The following is a 19,781-nucleotide window of genomic DNA, read 5'->3' as shown; positions in this document are numbered from 1 at the left end:
AAAATCAAAACTAATACCATAAAACAAATGTTTATTCATTATTATTTAACCATGAAAATATTCCCCATACGCTGTGTGTAGTTCAATCAAACTTAATGAATTAATAAAAACAATTTCTAACTATAAACTATGTTCTAATAATACTAAGCTAATTCTTTACTGAAGAGTAATGACTGCTGGAAATATATATTTTCAATCACGGGATTAAATTACATTGCATGTTCCATAAAATAAATACAGGCTTGTTCACATTACACTGTAAAAAAATAAAAATAAAAAAATAAATAAAAAGTTGAGTTAACTTAAAATTTTAAAGCAACTGGCGGCATTTTTTTTTAAAGTTTATTAAGCTTTAGTGGTTGAAGTTGTGCCAAATACTTTTTTTAAAGTTGACTGAAAAAGCTGGTTTAAGTCAAGTATACTAACTTGGCACAACTTCAACCACAGAAGCTTAATAAACTCAAAATTTCTTTGCATGCTGTTAGTTTAAAAATGCAAGTTGCAGATTTTTAGCCCATCATTTATTATGTTTATTTTCTTGAATAAATGTGTGTAAATCTATATTTCTTTCGTTTTTTATTAATTACAGTAATATTATTGACTAATATAAAAATGTTCATCTGATTTATGTACAATGCAGTTTGTACAGTAACATTTTCTGTCTTTTCGTAGAGATATTTTAAGAGAGATATGCTTTGTTTACCAAATAAAGTGGATCTAATTGGATTTGCATTTGAAACATTAAATAAAAGTTAAAAATATATATTATTTTTTTATTTTGCATATGAAGGTTTTAGTTATGATACTCCCAAAATAATTCTGCAGAAATCCGCAGATTTTTACAAAAATTCTCTGCATAAATAGCTTAAAACGTCTGCAGATTCCGTCTAGCACTAGTAATTGCTCAAGTGAAGAAATCAAAACTCTAAGTCTGCTCAACTTAATTTTTTACTTTCATTGAACAGTTCCAAACATGCAGTTAAATCATTTTTATGGATAAATTATTTTATGGAAAAATATGTCCCCCTAACTTAACATTTTTAAACTGTTTACAAAAAAAAACTAAAATTAAAATTTTGACCTCAAGCATTTGCTTTGTAGACCTTTCTGTATCACATTTGGTTTATGTTGCTTTGTAAAATGCATTTGTTTTAGGTGAGACAGGAGTCATGGTGTCCTCAACTCTCAAACTTGGCATCTCAATCCTTAATGGCGGCAACAGTGATGTTCAGCAGGTCAGTGGACGAGACTCTCTGATTTCTATAGATGACACCTTTTGTTCTTACTAAATGTCACATGAACAGATCTTTTAACCCCTTACAATTCTGTAAACATTCTCTTTGGTGTCTGTGTGACAGAGGATGTTGGATTACCTGAAGGATAAGAAAGATGTCGGCTTTTTCCTGAGCTTACAAGCTCTCATGCAAACCTGCAGGTACATGTTCAATTGATGAAATTTATTGAATTATTAAAAAATAATGCACACCTAGGGTGGTGATGCCATTACACCTCAGGGTTCCCTCAGGTTATTGGATTTCTGGAATATTATGGAATTTTAAAAGATCTCTTCCAGACATTGTAGGTCAGGGAATTTTATATGGGTTTTTAGGGTCCAAGTCATGGAATATCAAGAGTTTTTGTTTGTTATTTTATTTTTTTCCCCGATTAATCTAAATGTATTTTTCTCTAACATGTTTTTATCACATGGATAGGCTATTTTATTGCCAGTGAATTTGTCAGACTGTGTGATATAAATGTAATGTAATGTTGTTGTTGTTTTTTTTCCAGTGTTCTAGACCTGAATGCATTTGAGAGGCAGAATAAGGCAGAGGGTCTTGGCATGGTGTCAGAGGAAGGCACAAGTGAGTTTAAAAACACTGACAGCTCTTTTATATCCTTGTGCCTCTTCACAGAATTAAAAAAGTATATATTAAACTAATTCTTAAATTGGGGCTCAGTGGTTAGCACTGTTGCCTCACAGCAAGATGGTCGCATTTCTGTGGGGAGTTTGCATATTCTCGTTTTCCTCTGGGTGTTCCTGTTTTCCCCACGAGGCTTGCACTATAGGTGAATTGGATTAACTAAATTGGCCGCAGTATATGAGTGTGTGTGTATGGGTGTTTCCCAGTACTGGGTTGCAGCTTGAAGGGCATCTGATGCATAAAACATATGCCAGAATAGTTGGCGGTTCATTCCACTATGGTGACCCCTGATAAATAAGGGACTAAGACGAAGGAAAATGAATGAATAATTCAGACAGTTTCAAACTGTTTTCTAAAAAGCCTGGTATTTCCGTTCTGGAAAACCTGGTATTCTAGAGGGTTGTTTTCCGTCATGGAAATGTAATACATAAGTAATACATCTTGTCCTGTATTTGTTTTCTGTTGTTGTTGTTTTTTTTTTTTGTTTTTTTTTTTTGCTTTGCTTTTTTTTTTTTTTTTTTTTTTAATGTTTGAATATGAAACAAGTGAGGTTTCTCTAGGTTTTATCATGAATTACCAGTTAAAGCTGCATGAAATGACCTGGAAAATTATTTCTTATAAAGAGTGGGACCCGGTAAGATCTTTTAACTCCAAGTAATGTTTTAGCATGAGAAGTTAACATTACAAACCAGATTAAAAGAGATTAATAAAATTGAAAAGGTAAAATCCGGAATGAAATGTTCTTATTTTCATAAATAAAGTAAAATATTTTCTGAATTGATTGAATCCTATCTTTTGCGTGATGTTTAAAAAAACTATTTTAACTTATTTTATTAAAAGTAATACATCTAATAAAAGTATTAAAAATAGAAATAATGAACAGGATAAGATTTGTTTTGAGAAAATGTATTTTTTAAAATGTGTGTTTACTACACCATTGGACATATGTATTTTAATAACTAGTTTTACGTATAACATTTTATGAAGTTTAGCTTTAAATTCAACCTTTGGTGTGAATATAAACTTGCATGTAATATACTATTATTATATATTACAAATGTTTGGTTCACAGCAGATGTTTCCACTCAGTGTGTGTAATACTTAGACTGTATTTGTTTAATGTTCATTGACTTTGTTTCCCACAGAAGCGTCATAATGTACCGTGTCTGTATGTATCAGTCTGTTACATTTCCCATGCTGGAAGCCTACAGTCCAACTGTGTCCAACTCACTGCCTCTCTCTCTTTCTCTCCACCACCATCACTCCATCCCCAACCTTCTCGTTTATGCCTCTCCTCTCCTTCTTTCCTCTTCTTGTTTTTCAGACATGAAGCTGCAACGTGGTAAATAATCTTGTCTCTATATTTTACGATCACTCCCTCTTTCCTCCTGTCCCATCTCCTCCTGTCCTCCTCCTTTTTCCAGCTCTTACATTATGAAGATCTCCTTTCACTGGCGTGTAGTTTACCTGCATTTCATTTCGCACTCAAGGGAACTTAAAAGATAACTCTTCAGTCATTGCCAAGGATTTGAGACATTCTTTATAATCAGTAGAAAGATTTGATATCACAAATTTTAAAGTGCGTTTCTTATGATATTCCTGAAAAAAAAATTGTTTTTGAATCAGCAATGGCTGTAAAGTTTCTTTGCGCTTTGCCCTTGAGTGCTGTTTTCACAGATCTACTGTAACTCCAACATTCACTGGCTGATTGAGAGGAAAGAAAGGCTTTTGTACTTTCTTTTCGGATCAGTTTTCTCTGAGGAGATCACAGAGAGCTGAAATGAAATGATTTGCAGATTTAGGAAAATACCCCATGTCTTTCAAATGAGCCATCTAGCATTATTTGAAGAGGTCCCTCAAATAATGAGCCGCCATGCTTATTTCAAAAGAATTAAAGCATCTGAAATGGCAGAGAACAATAGAGATGACCTAGATTGTAGAACTCTCTTTACCTTGATTTAATGGTCATCAATAACATTGATTACAGTTTTTCACAATTGTTTTGCAGCAAATTTCAGAACCCTGATGTCAATTTTAAAAAATGTAAACAGGCACTAGTTTTATCACAGACTCTCCAGTGTTCAAAACTCTGCATCTTGCGTTCATTTCTTTAGAGAAGTCTTGCATTTACAGGATCATTGGTTCACATAATCTCAAGATCCACACCGTTTCAATAAACAATCATTAACAATCATTAAATATTGTTGTTTAAAATATGATACAGGTTGTATCATATTTTACATTGTGTAGAGGGAACTGTACAGACAGTTGAATCACTGAAGTAGTTTCATTGATTCAATCATAACACAGGTTTACTGTAAAAAAAAAAATAGTAAAGTTAACATAAGTGTTTCTGACTGCACAATCCCATATTAAAAGCTGAACTATTACATGATATATGTCAACATATACAAATTAAATTTGGATTTCACATGCTGTATATAAAATGTCATATTTGTCAAATATTGCAAAAATCACTCTTTATTTGTTTTCAACCTTATCATATACATATATATGAGCGATATCATACAAGTAGCAATGCAATATGACTGTATATCAGCACTGGTGGGAGGTGTGCGTTGGCACGAGGCCTTAGGCAGAGTGCCTTAGCGTCCCACCAGTGCTGATATACAGCCATAGCTTACTGCTACGAGTGTGATATTGCGTTTATACAACAGTTCAACTGCATAATTGTATGTAAAAAAAAATCAAACATGGAGAGTCTAAAAACCCTTTTGTATTAGGAACTACTTTCTTCCGCCATTCAAAACAGCAGAAGCTGTTATTAATTCACCAACATCACTTTAGAGCTAGTGTTTGAATGACTCTCTATAGTGTAATGTCTAAAGTGATCACAAAACAGCTGATTTTGCTCACATTGTAGGATTATAAGGCTGAACGTGACAATGCCATCAGACAGAGATATTTCCGTACAGTCTATTACCGTCTACAGTATTTTTTTCTGTTGCAATCGGTATATTGTGACGGGTGCCAGGTGTCCCTGGTGTTTACCCAGAGACTTTTATGATTACATAAAAGCAGACAAACTATTTCGCTCATCCTATTTGCCTTTTTGCATTTCTCCCAAGTGCTGTCGACTACATAAAAGTATGTCGCAAAATAAATTTTCCATAATTGAAATAAAAGAATTATATAGCGGTAGAGCGACCATCACACACTTCTCAGAGCTCACTGAACTGAACTGAGCTCCCGTGCATGTGTGTTTATATTTCAAAGGTAAAACAACCACAGAAGAAGTCCTCTTAAACGGGACAGGACATTTATATAAAATGCTTATCAAACATTAAGCGACTGTTACAATATCACAATAATAAACCCCCAAAAGAGCAGCGCAGTTACTACCAGACTGCTGTTGTGTTTCCAAGAAGGAAAAACGTTAAATAGATTTGGGCATCTCATCTTTCTCTCTGCCAACACAACACACACAACACCTGATGCGTAAGTTCCATATCTCACACTTAATGCGCTACAATTACTTATGGTAACGTTATAAATACAGCACTATATAATACAAAATAGAGAGATTGACTTGGAATATCACTTACCAGTTTAATAATGATTTGATCTGCTGTAGTTACGCTGTTTGAGCCTTCTAAAGGCTTATTATCAGTCTTTTTTAAGGTGTAATCTATTTTGCAGTCCTGTCGCCATCTTGTGGATGAAAACGTCAACCCGCGTTGGTCTACTACTCAGTATGGCAGGCTATGGCTGCTGATGCGCTGTCTCTCAGAAATTGTAAATATTTAAAAATAGTCACTATTCTTCTAAATAAACTGCATAGTTACAATCTAAACAAGTACATTCTGAACTAAAAAAGTCTTAAAAGCACATTATGTTGTCCAACAGCTGTAATATTTGTCAAACTGTAGACTGTCCTCTGCTTGTTGCTGACTGTATGTGGGCGGAGTAATACACAAAGGGTAAAGAGGCTGTATGGGTGCTGATATTACTTACATATCTCACGTCTATCAGATTCGAGAACCAGACAGAACTGTTGTATAAACATATGTATAAAATATATAACACAACAGGTAATATATTAATAAATTGACACCAGGGTTCTTCGATTTGTGGCAAAACAATTGTAAAAAGCTTTTAACTAATCTTTCACTTATGAACATTTGCTCTCCATATAGATACAGTTGAAGTCAGAATTATTAGCCCCCTTCGATTTTTTTTCTTCTTTTTTAAATATTTTATATTATTATATTATATATTATATTTTATATTAAATATTTAACAGAGCAAGGACATTTTCACAGTATGTCTGATAATATTTTTTCTTCTGGAGAAAGTCTTCTTTGTTTTATTTCCGCTAGAATAAAAGCTGTTTTGAATTTTTTATCTACCATTTTAGAGACAAAATTATTAGCCCCTTTAAGCTATATTTTTTCTCGATAATCTATAGAACAAACCATCATTATACAATAACTTGCCTAATTCCCCTAGCCTGCCTAGTTACCTTAATTAACCTAGTTAAGCCTTTAAATGTCACTTTAAGCTGTATAGAAGTGTCTTAAAATATCTAGTAAAATATTATATACAGTCATCATGGTAAAGATAAAATAAATCAGTTATTAGAAATGAGTTATTAAAATTATTATGTTTAGAAACGTGTTGAAAAAATCTGCTCTCCCTTAAACAGAAATTGGGGAAAAAATAAACAAGCGGTCTAATAATTGAGGGGGGCTAATAATTCTGACTTCAACTGTATGCTGTATATAAATATGCGTGTGTGTGTGTGTGTATGTGTGTGTGTGTGTGTGTGTGTGTGTTTGTGTGTGTGTGTGTGCGTGTGTGTGTGTGTGTGTGTGTGTGTGTGTGTGCGTGTGTGTGTGTGTGTGTGCGCGTGTGTGTGCGCGTGTGTGTATGTGTGTGTGTGTGTGTGTGTGTGCGTGTGAGTGACAGTACATAATATGTTATTTATTTTGCATGACAGTAACTTAACTAGGTTATGTTAACTAGGCAAATAAGGTAAAACAGCCAATAAGCAAAATGAAAAGCTACTTTTTTTTCCAGCCAAACCAACATAGTTAAACCTTTCCACAGAAGAAAAAAAATATTATAGAAAATACTCTAAACAATTCGTCATTCTGTTAAACTTCACTTGAAAATATATTTTTAAAAGAATAGAAATTTTAAACAATGGCAAAAAAATATATATATATATATACTATAACATTATAACATAATGTATTTATATACATTACGCTATATATATATATATATATATATATATATATATATATATATATATATATATATATATATATATATTGCAGCTCTATAGTTTGTTTAATATCAGCTTAGATAAACTAAAAGAAAGGGAAAATATCATTGTTATAATCTGACTAGGAAATGTGAATAATCAAACACAGCCTATTGCTGCTTTTGACTTTAACCAAGCTGTCATACTATTCTATATTCTTCAGTTATAGAAAAACTGTTGTCATCATTTTATATTGAGGAATAGTTTGTCCTGTGTATTGATATGAGCAAGGTAGTAACTGTACTATTTATGTTATAGGGTAGGAATTTTAAATAAACAAGATACGTTTTTTAAAAGTACTAATAAACAGCCAACATAGTAATATGCTAATAAGCAATCAGTCTATAGTAAAAACTATATGTGTTCCCTAAACTGAACTGTTTTCAAAATTGAACAGAATGATCCAGTTTTAAAAGCTTTATGGAGAGCATTTCATGGTGAACACAGTTTGAATCAGTTTGTTTCTGTTCAGACATTTTTTTTGTCTTGCAATGCTGAATTTGCAGTTGAATTGTGATAAAAGCCAAAATTGCAAGACTTAAAGTTGCCAATAGTTTTTTTTTTTTTTTTTTTTTTCAAGATTTCACTGGCCCACAACGTAGTTATCTAACATTTACTAATGCTTTATACTCATATGACTTATATCTTTCTTATCTGTAGACAGTAGATCCTAAAACCAGATGGCTAAACTGTAATGCTTGATTTCTGTGACCAAACAATAATTTAATTTTATTTTGTTTTATGTTAATTGAATTTTAAATATGTTTTGCACTATTTTTTTCTTACTTTTTTTTTTTTTTTTTTTGATTAAAGGTGCTTTCACATCTGTGAATTGATTCATTTGTTCCTAAACAGGGATTAAAATTGTTACATTGTTGCTCTTTTTTCTTGGTGTGGTTTGCTTTCACACGGCAAAGTTTCTAAACAGGCCAAAAGAGCTAAAACAAGTCATGTGTGAGTAAACTCTCCTGAGATTGGTCAGAGTTTCACGGTTTATTTTGCTGAGTCCCGCTCAGCTGTCAGGGGGGGTGGTGGTTTGGTGTTGTTTGACATCGTGCACGCGACGTGTCTGAAGAGTGAGGAGGGATGCAAGGGGAGGGGTGAGAAGGGTGCGCAATGTATTTGAGGACCGGGAGGGAACGTGCAATATCCGGGAGATTGTCACTCGTTTGCGGTCATCCGGGAGTCTCTGTGCATTTGCGGGAGATCCCCGAAACCTCTGGGAGACTTGGATGTCTGGAATGACCTCCGGCCCTACTCATAATTCTCTCTTCATATAGCCGTATGCCTTTTACATATCCATAAACCAATGTGATATAGCCAGGCTCGAATCGTATCGCTTTTTCACTACAATCGATCCACTCCAGAGTTCGTTTCAATCAAGCCAAGACCACCTCATTCAGGCGATCTCGGACCTATTGTTTTGGTGTGGATCCGAGCGCGATAGCTGGATTCACATAGACAAGTTCTGAAACAAAAGTATAGGTGTGAAAGCACCCTAACTAAGTTTTGAAATGACAACTATTTTTATATTTTGACTATTTATTTATTTGTTTATTTATTTATTTATTTATTTGTTTGTTTTTTTATTTATTTATCTAACCTAACTTCCATATTTATCTAATCTAACTTCCATATGTTCACTATTTATTTTATTAAGGGAAAACAAGGATATTTTCATGTTTTGTTTTTTTGTTTTTTTCTCGTAGTCTTGTGCTGGGTTCACACCAGACGCAAACCATTCCATCACTCTCTATAGATTACTCACAGGATGTTTTTTTAACCTTGCATAAGTTTTCTTCTCAAGTTGAATTTTTTGTACTTGCACGGAAGACACTGTTAAGACAATTTCCATGCGATCACAGCAAACACTTCATGCATTCAATGTCATTTACACTTCCCTTGTGGAAAGTTGCTTCTATTTGCTAGTTTCAATTGACTTTGTATGTAATCTACAGTACTCGCACAAGTAACTAAATTAGCATTTGGTGTGCACCCAGAATTACTCTGTTTAATAGCAACTTATTTCCATATATAAACTTCAGGGCACATTAATCCATTGAGGCCTCAACTTCCCATGGCTCATCTTTCCCTTTTTCTCCATCTCCTCCAGGAGTGCAGTAGATCTGTTTTGCATGATTGTGAGTCAGTGTGTTTTAAATTTTTAGGTCTTGTCTAAGAAGATCAAAACTCTTCTCCATGTATGTTCTTCATGAAGATCTCACTGTTATTGTGTTTTCCGTGTCTGTGATTTTTTTCATGTGTGTCCTTGTACACTTTTGTTCATGTCTCTGTTTTTTTTTCTCAGTTATTGTATTAATGTTTGTCCCTTTGAAGTGGCCGTATTTTTCATGTGTGATTTGTCAGTGTGTGTGTCTACTAGTGTTAAACGTTGTGTTGATGTCAGGTCTCCTCGTTTGCTGGTCTGCTTCAGTAAACAGCTAAACGGATGTGGCACAGCAGGTCTTTTGTGGTTCTACTAACATGCTAATGGGGGCTGAAAGTGCTGTGATTAAAATCAAAGAACACCCAAAGTTTCTAAAGGGACAGTTGACCCAAAAATGAAAGTGATATTAGTTAGTGTGATTCACTTAACCCTGTGTCGTTCCAAACCTGTATACTCTTATTTACAGAATAATATTAGAAGTTGTATTGGTCAAATAAATCACTGGAAAGCTTAGTAAATGTCTTTCAAAATGGAAAGAAAGAAAGAAAGAAAGAAAGAAAGAAAGACTTCTTAAGGTGAAAAAAAAACTTCTAAAGGTGTCATAAAGTGAGTTCAGACCTCATTTATACTATATTTGATATAAAATATTTGTTTATGATGTTTTAATTTTATTTATTTATCTAAATCATACAAGAAAACGGTACATTATATGGGTTTGGAACAAAATGAGGTAGGTAAACGATGACAGGGTTACATTTTTGGGTTGACTATTTCTTATATATGAATCTATTTATTAAGTGGACTAAGGATGATATTTTACCATCAACATAGGAAACTTCTGTTAATATTCAAATCTAAAAGGTTTTAGTATCAAAACTGGCTCTTTTGTAATTAGTTTTTCACATTAACTACTTTTTTAATAGTTGGAAAGTAATAATATCTAATAATAAGACACTGTTTAGTTTGTCTTGCCTCACATTCATGCTGTTTGTGTGTTTCCCTTTTTAGAGGAGAAAGTGATGGCAGATGATGAATTCACTTGCGACCTTTTCCGCTTCCTGCAACTGCTTTGTGAAGGCCACAATAATGGTGAGCTTCTAGAGACTTAAATTATAAATTTTTTAAAAATAGGACACCTGGCACATAAGTGCACACAATAATCAAGTTTTTATTTTGTCACAACATTTGTTTTAATGTATATTTGTCCTTAAAAAAAACTAAGAAAAGCTGCGATCTAGCATCAGGTTGTCAGTCAGTCATTTTACATATACATTTAGTCATTTAGCAGACGCTATTGTCCAAAGATTCATCATCATGTCATGGCTCATGAAACAGATGTCCATAATTTCTTAACTGTATGGACTGTTTTATCACTGAATTACATTACATTTTTAACAATAGGCTACTTAAAGGGCTGAAGCAAAGTACCTCCGTAGCCGGGATCAGGTCATGGTTCACCAGTTGAAAAACCCTGTGGCTAACATGACAGAGCTGCAGAGCTTTTGGTCAGCTGAAAAGTAAAAACTATGAATGCATGTGCTCTGATCCACTAATATAATGAATAAACAGCACAATGCAGCGGATTGTAAAAAAGATATTTGGTTAATAACTGATCACTTTTTAACTTCATTTTAGTCTTGTATTTTATTTTTTTTTGTCAACAAAATTGCATGCGGATGTAGTCCCTGTTAGCATCTAATGTTATCCATCTTGTCTTCGTCTTACCCTACTCTTGGAATTAAAGATTGTCAGTGAATATAAATGTGACCATTTTTATTAACAAAATAAACACTGATACAGTTGAAGTCAGAATTATTAGCCCCCTAATTATTATTTTTTTCCTCTTTTCTTATATTTCCCAAATGATGTTTAGCAGAGCAAGGAAATTTCCACAGTGTGTCTGATAATATTTTTTCTTCTGGTGAAAGTCTTATTTGTTTTATTTTGACTAGAATAAAAGCAGTTTATAATTTTTTAATCGCCATTTCAAGAAAATTAATAGCCCCTTTAAGCTATTTTTTTTCCAATAGTCTACTGAATAAACTATCATTTTTTTTTTTACTTCCCTTAATACTCTAACCTGCCTAGTTAACCTAATTAACCTAGTTAAGGCTTTAAATGTCACTTTAAGATGTATAGAAGTGTCTTATTATTATAATATTTACTGTCATCATGGCAAAGATAAAATAAATCAGTTATTAAAAAAGAGTTATTAAAACTATTATGTTTAGAAATGTGTTAAAAAAGTCTTCTCTTTGTTATACAAAAAACGGGGGGAAAAATAAACAGGGGGGCTAATAATTGAAGGGGGCTAATAATGCTGACTTGAACTGTTTTTAGACTTCAACATATTTTAGATATTTTTTTAAAAACATAATTACACCATCGGAAAAAGATTTCTTAAAAAATTAGCGGGTAATTGCAAAATTGTAGCTAGTAATATATAAACAAATAAATGAATGAACAAACAAACAAACTATTGTAGCTTGTTTTGAGTGATCTTCTCCTTTCAGATTTCCAGAACTACCTGCGCACACAAACAGGCAGCACAACCACCATCAACATCATCATCTGCACAGTAGACTTTCTGCTCAGACTGCAGGTAAAGTTTCATTATCTTTAAATCTAAAGTTGTCTCAAAATTATTAAAACAATTTCAAGGTGAAGTCTGATTATTTACTCTTGTTTTTGTGTTTAGTTAAGCTTCTTATGTGTGCCAGCTCAGATGTTTTGAAAAGAAAACATGCAACTAGGTTTTTTATATATATTTATCTGACATAAATGACCCATTGAATTTCCTGTCAGAATCCTTGCGTTAGAACAGGCAACAGAGAAATGGATTCAATTTATCTATGAAAGGAATGTTCTAAAAGCTGTGGGGAAAAAAAAAAATTCGTGTGTGTGTAAAAAAATTCCAAAAATTCATGGCATTGGGCAATGTGAAGCTAGAGTTTCAAAGATGCAAGTATTTATTTTATACATCGTTCTTGTTTGTTTTGCTTGGTTACAGTTAGCAAATGCCAGCTTTGATACAGGTTTAAAATCAGATCATCATACTTTCTGTTCAAAGCTGTGTTTGTCAGTGTAGTGTTGTTAAATAAACCAGTGTCACTTTTCATTTGTATAGATGTCTTTTTAAATACATTTTACTTTCAATGTCAAGCAATGATAAATTATACACTATGGATATATGTGTGTATATATCCAACTTTTACACACAATGGCCCTCATTGATTTCAGCTTTAAAGCAATGGGTTAATCAGACAATAACTCGTTGAAGGGGCAAGCGTTGTGAGCTCCTATATTTACAGTTGCTCTAAGACATTACTGAACGCTGTTTTAGATGTAACGTTCTGTGTGAATGGCCCCTTGGATTGAATTTGTCTATTTATTTATTTTTTGGGGGGTATTTTAAAGGTCGAAATATCATTTTGTGCTTTTCAGTTTGAATGAAACATTGATGAATAAGTTAAATACAAAAGAAAAATCAGGGTATTAGAATTAGTTTTTACTTCAACAAATCTATTTCATTGCAAAATTGTAAAAGCTTAGTCAGAAGACTTATTCAAATACAGCTTAAAATGATAATTCACCAAAATTATCTTAATTTTCTTACTATTTAAAATGCTCAAATGGTTCCAAATTTTTGAGATATTCTTCAAGAGTTTACACTTAGCTGATGATTAATTATAAGCTACTTTGACATGCTGTCCCAAGAGAGAGCCCTGAGCTCATAAGATCCTCAAGCCCGGGGCTCCCTCCCGTTGCAAGGGGATTTTGAGCTTAGGTAGTTCTTGAGAACTCCCCTGCTGTAGTAGCTAATAAACAGATAGTGATTGCTGTTAAGAGATAACTATATACTAGAAGCATGTCTATGGTGCAGATTTGGATTAGTCAGTTAACTTAAGTTGCATGTTTTTGGACGGTGGGAGGAAACCGGGGAACCTGGGGGAAACCCAAGTAAACATGGGGAGAAAGTGCAAACTCTGCACAGAAACGTCTGCTGGTTTGGTAAAGCCTAGAACCAGAAGCACTGGGCCTCTGTGTCACCCATCTAGGAAAAAGGAGGGGTAGAGGTGGAAGGGGGGACTCTTCAAAACAAAGATAGCAGTAATGCGTAACCCAGGGTATTTGTAGTAGCTTAGGAGTCGTCTGATTGGTGCATTGAGAATTGAATAATGCGAATCCAGGTGTTAGCAATCATAAGCATGTGATCCTCTCAAAATTAGTTTATAAATAAACATCACTTATTTTTGTTGAGTATAAATAAAGATAGTTGAAGAATTTGGATATCTGTAACCCAAGACATCCAGCATCAATACAAACTAGTGTTTTAAGAATTCCCACAATACCTATGTTTGCGTCTAACAGAAGAAAGGTTTGAAACAAGTGTAGAGTAAGTAAATGATGACCGATTATATGGTTCTGGTTAAACTGCTCACATTAGGATTTCTCCAAGTCATTGTGTGTCTTTTCCATCTCAGGAATCTATCAGTGACTTCTACTGGTATTACTCTGGAAAGGATATTATTGATGAACCAGGCAAGAGGAACTTCTCTAAGGCCATGACTGTGGCTAAACAGGTTTTCAACAGCTTGACAGAGTATATCCAGGTACTGTTGACAATTGTCTGTGAAGTTGAGCTCTTTCAGGTTCTTCCAGACCATCATCTCAATCATGTTTAATCACTTGGCTGTTTCTCAACCATAGGGCCCTTGCACCGGAAACCAGCAGTCTCTCGCTCACAGCAGACTGTGGGATGCTGTGGTGGGATTTTTGCACGTGTTCGCACACATGATGATGAAATTAGCACAGGTATCAGCACACATGTCAAGCAAACACAAACCCCTAACATGACTGATCGATTTTACCATATTGATCAATTTTATTGCACCTAGAAGACTCCGGCACTTTCCTGGAAAAGTTCCGCCAACTCTGAATCAGTGTCATCTGTATGTTTGTTTATTTCAACATAATGAAGCACTTGTCATTTAGTTTTGCCTAATCTAAATGCAAAGCATCATTTCACCAACTGTACGCAAAGCAAAACGGAGAAAAAAATGCATAGTATTGTCAGTAAGTATGGCTGCGCAAGTATTTCTGAAAATACATCAGGTCAGGGGCGCAAAAAAGGGGGTTTGCAGTATATGCTGCCACACACTAATTATCCTTATTAAAATTTTCAAATAATTAAAATAAATAAATAAATATGTTTTGTTAAAAATGTTTCTTTTGCATTTTATACGAGTATAATATTGTATTTTATTAAATGAAAAATTATACCATGAGCTGCATATGTTGGCACACAGGTTTTATTCACAATCATGTAACACAATAACATGCAGTCACTCAGCCAAGGGTAAAGTGTTCATATAAATGGAACTATTTAGATTTTTTACATTTTTATCAAAATAAACTGTCAAATCATACATACAGTACAGTTGAGGTCAAAAGTTATGATTAATCTGAAAAAAAAAATTGATTTATTGTTTATTATTAATTAATTATTTTGCCAAAATAAGAGGAATCACACAAAATGTATGATTATGTGAATATGAATTTCATTTACTTGATTGTAATGATTCTTAATCCTGTTAAAACTGACACATGAACAAATAGTCAGAATATTCACATTTTGAAATGTTTATTAATCCTTCTATCAAGATCTATTTTTATACCATACACATGTTTTTATAAATGTATTATATGTCATATTGAAACATTAGGCCTTTTGGTAACTTTTTTTGCTCAAAACTATTTTGATTTTAGTTACAAAAAAAGTTTGCCCATAACGTTTTGATAAAATAGAACATTTTAGGCAGATTGTCTTTGTTTATCATTTAGACTAAACATTTTACTGTCTTTTTTATTCCACGTTGTGAGAGGTGGAATAGCAGTTTCAGTCAATTGTTAATGCAAAGACAGACCTTACACCTCGCATATGAGAAGTGATTGTGTTTTTATGTTTGCCCTTTAGGACTCCCATATCTATCATTTTGTTTTCACAAGTGTACACAAAGTACAAAAGCAAGGCATGTCAAGGTGCTTTAATCATTTAGTGAGGAAAATTAAATTGAGAAGAAATATGAGTGATAAGATTTAATTCTTTGTGACTTAACAGGCTTAGTGTAATCATACATTTACTACATCATATTATTTCAGATGTGTTCAGAACTGCAAAATGTATTTGTTTGAAGCATGTTGATGAGGAAAAAAAATATCTTTAATATATTGATGGAAAATTTTGGCACTATCTCTTGCCTGTTATAAAATGTAGTTTGATTGGTGGTGGTGGTGGTGGTGGTGGTAATGGTGGGGGGCATACCCAGCATAACCCTCAGTAAATGTGTAGTTGCGCCCCTGAATCGGATTTTTATGTAAAATAATTTTATACATTCCTTAATTTTTATTTTATGTTGTTTCAACTACATTGATCATACTGTTTTTGCTATATAATAGAACTCATACATGCATACTTATAGAAGTATTATCTATATATTCTATATAAGTATGACCAGAAAGTAGACTAATGAAATACATTTTCTCTGGCTTGGAGTTTGCATTTTTTTCTCAGCACTAATGTTTACTTGCATATTCCATCCATGTGCAAAAATTATAAATCATTTATATTATTTATTTTAGAATTTATTTGTCTGTTTTTTTTTTTATTAAATCTTACTAATTTTGGTTTTTACACTGTGCTTAACTCCAGGTCATCGCTGTTCTAAACACCGCTTTTAACCATGGGTAAAATTATGTTTCACACTTAAAAGTTAGGTTATAATCTCATTTGATTCAGGTTTATTCACTCCCTTTTCATATCACAAATTACATATTTAGGATAAACATTGCTGGAGTTACCAAATCTATTTATTTATGCATGTTTTATTTCTCTTTACTATTTGGACTTATTTGGACCTAATTAGAATAACACCTAAGTATCATATTTTGATATGATGTACTTTTAGAGAAAAATTATGTCCATATATGTGAACTCGTGGTCCAAATTTACATAAAACAACTTTTCTTGACAGTTTATAATGCATTAATAACACACATATTTTTGAACATGTTTGACTATCAGAAAGTAAAAACATTTTTTGCCCATTTTGGACAGTTAAAAAAAGAGTTTGAGACATTTTATATGCTGCAAAAGAGTTTCAGGATGACTCTGTATGTCTGTAACAAAATACAAAACATTCAAAGCATTTTAAATAGCCACCAAGGAGCTAAAATGTGCTGTCTATGTATGTGGCCACTAAGCCCTAGGAGGTTTATTGTATTTTTTAATGATGGAGAACTAGTCCACTAACTGATCTCTTCCAAAACTGCTGAATTTCCCTCTGTATTTGTTCTGTTTAGTCCAACGTAGTCAAAAATTGCCAATGATCCATGGGTGTAGAACATTTTCATTGTGTGATGTTGATGCACTAATCTATTAATCTAGTAAGCTAAACGTTTTTCTTAACCTCTCTGCTGTGTGTTTGATTTTTCTTCTAATATTTGTTACACATCTGGTACTGTTGTACTGCATTTTTGTATTTCTCAATATTGAGAATCTCTCCCATTCTCAAGCTTTAAAAAGGATAGTGAAACATTTACCAGTTTGTTGAAAGATATGTGTCAAAGTTGGTTTCTCGACCAACAATATGAGGCAACACAATCTCACAGCAGTTCATAACTTTTAGATTCAGTGGCTAATTAATATGAATTTGTATGAATTGCTTTCATACATTTAGTACCCTTTGCTTATCCCCTAATAAGGATTGGGTTTAGGGCATGGGGTTTGGGGCTACGCCTCATTTAAAAAATTTTATGTTTTTATATGAATTCATTTATATGAGCAATTTTCCACTTTTCTGACAATCTATAAAAGAGTTCCCTCATGAAATCTGGCTATGTGGGATGATTGAGTTTTACTCTTTGAACATAATGATAATTAACATGTTTTTTAATTCCAATCTAAAGCAATTTTAGCCTCAAGTTGTAGGTACAAAGAAAAGTGAATTAAATTTTGAAAAGAAATGAAAACATAATAAATGAGTGGATGAAGAGAGTGGGAGATGAGATCAATACAAAAATGTATTAAAAATGTTTATGGATAACATTTTTATTCTGATGTGTAACCCTGCCAGATGCACCCTGACCAAGGACTCCGAGATGGCGTAAGGATTTTTTGTTGTTGTTCGTCTAATGCACTTTTGCACTTCTTTCCTCACACACACTCCTGTTTCTTCCATTTTGCTTATGTGTCAGCACATGTCCTGCAAGCGGAATAGGAGGTGTGCTTTATCATAATTATTGGTTATTTGTCAGGATGTCAAGATTCTTCTCAAGTCACTTTAAATGTCAACATTTTTGTCTTGGACTTGGCCATATTGGGTTCATTTTGATACACAATGTCGCTATGCCTTGTTTGTGCTTTTGCTTACTTATAAAGGACATTTATTTTCCTCTAACATATTAGACCATAATAATTGTTATTGATGCAGGCTGTTTGCTTTATATGGTGTCCTATACCTTAAGGAATAAACACCTTCACATGAATCACATACTTCTTTTTAATATGAAAATGTTTCAAATACACATGTTCCATGTGTGTTTTGAATGTGATTTTATTGTGAGATGGCCCATGTGAAGCTTATGTATTGCTTATGCAATTTGTTTTGTAATGAATGTGTCCAAATGTGCAAAATATTGCACTTTTTCTGTACAGGGCTTACATGTTATGGCACTTTAAGGAAATATTGCTAGCACTTTCTATGAAGCCCATGCATTACATTATAACCCTGTTTATAATTATTTATTATCAAGCAAGACATGACTGAAATATAATGTAATGAATGTTAAAGCTACATTTATAATAGTTAATAATACTTATTAGGCATGTATTTGATTTTTCAATATACATGTTCTCAAAAAATTATACACTGATTTAAACACTTGCAAAATGCCATCAATAATGCATTTATACAGATTAGTAACTGACTTACAATAAGTATTTATAAAGCAACAGGGATCTTGTTCAGAATATTGAAGCATTCACTTATTAGACAGAATATAATCAATGTAACTTTGAGCCTTGGTAACTTAAATATAATGCTATAACGTTGCAGACTGCGGGCTCTATTTTGATGATCCATGCACAAAGTCCAAAGCGCATAGCACAAAAGCCTTATGGGCATGTCAGAATCATCTTTTGCTATTTTAAGGTTAGAAAAATACACTTTGTGCCACAGTGCATGGTCTAACATGGTTGAGTTTATTCTCTTAGAGAGTTATAGGTGTGTTTTGGAAAAAAAAAAAAAAACAATCAGTGTCTACATTTCCCATTCCCTTTAAGAGTCAGTTTCATCTCGTCATAGCACATTTGCTATTTACATAGCGGACTTTGTAAGTGGGAAAAACTGAACGATTTACTAGAGAGAAAACAGTTAAACAGAGCATATACAGCACGAGAGTGAGAGATGAGCCTCCTGATTCTTTACTTTCACTTTTACTCTCGTGGATAGGGAAACGTGTTGTACGCACAGACATCCATTAGCCTATAAATAATTAATTTTGTTTGTTAAGTGTGATCAAACAACTGAGTTAATACACATGCTGCCCCATATGGTCTAAAACCTGAAATCTAAGCTAAAACAAATATAAATATGCATATAATAAATACTACTACTACTAATAACAACATTATAAAAAAGCAAATTGTTATGAATAAACTGAAAAAAGCCCTCCCCGAGATGAAGAAGGCATGAAAGTTTGGTTTTTATATTTATGTAGGCTAGAAAATAATATGTTTTGTAATATTTTAATTCTTTAATTATTTTTTCATTTGTAAATATATATACATACATAGACTATAATATTAATAATACATTATGAGCATGAGCTTTATAGAAAGTGTTACCAAATTTTTTTGCAGGGACTGTCATGAAGAGTTTGATCTTAACAGAGACAATACAGAATAACATTGCTGCACAATATTGAGCAGATGCTCTGAATATTTGCTTCCAGCTTACTGCTAATTTGCTGATGTGGTCGTCCTCATTGACATCTTCTTCTGGCTTTTTTATGTTTGTATCCGCCTACATATGTTCATGTGTTAGACAAAAGGTTGCGGTATGTGATGCTATGTTTGTGTCTATTTATAAATGCAAACCAAGGATCATTTCTGGAGTAGAACCCATTCTGAGGTAAGCTGAGAGTAGGTGGACTTTTGTCCCAGTAGTGCTGTCTCTTAAATCCCCCCACCCCCTCGTCAAAAAAGCAATCCATGACCCAGAGATGCTAGTTATGCCACAGAGATGTTGATGCACAATACTTTTCTTGGTTCCATGGTGCATATTATATTAAAATGGTAAACAAGTTCTACGCAATTTATGACAACCAAAAGCTTTTTTAT

General features: G+C 33.1%; 1 protein-coding gene across 26 annotated transcripts in view; it reads left to right on the top strand.

The window, feature by feature from the left end:
* Nucleotides 1–19,781, top strand: part of ryr1b (ryanodine receptor 1b (skeletal)) — a 243,794-nt gene that overhangs the window by 202,592 nt on the left and 21,421 nt on the right. For 6 of the 26 annotated variants that reach the window (XM_073929492.1, XM_073929491.1, XM_073929487.1 and 3 more), the window contains 8 exons: nt 1,156–1,235; nt 1,359–1,435; nt 1,789–1,862; nt 3,247–3,264; nt 10,388–10,468; nt 11,893–11,981; nt 13,864–13,992; nt 14,090–14,194. In XM_073929492.1, the coding sequence (XP_073785593.1) occupies nt 1,156–1,235; nt 1,359–1,435; nt 1,789–1,862; nt 3,247–3,264; nt 10,388–10,468; nt 11,893–11,981; nt 13,864–13,992; nt 14,090–14,194 (653 nt within the window). 26 annotated transcript variants of the gene reach the window in all.

This window comes from Danio rerio, chromosome 18 (genome assembly GCF_049306965.1).
Source record: "Danio rerio strain Tuebingen ecotype United States chromosome 18, GRCz12tu, whole genome shotgun sequence".
NCBI lineage: Eukaryota > Metazoa > Chordata > Actinopteri > Cypriniformes > Danionidae > Danio > Danio rerio.
Note: the sequence above shows the minus strand (reverse complement) of the source record. Positions and strands in the feature narration are given on the sequence as shown.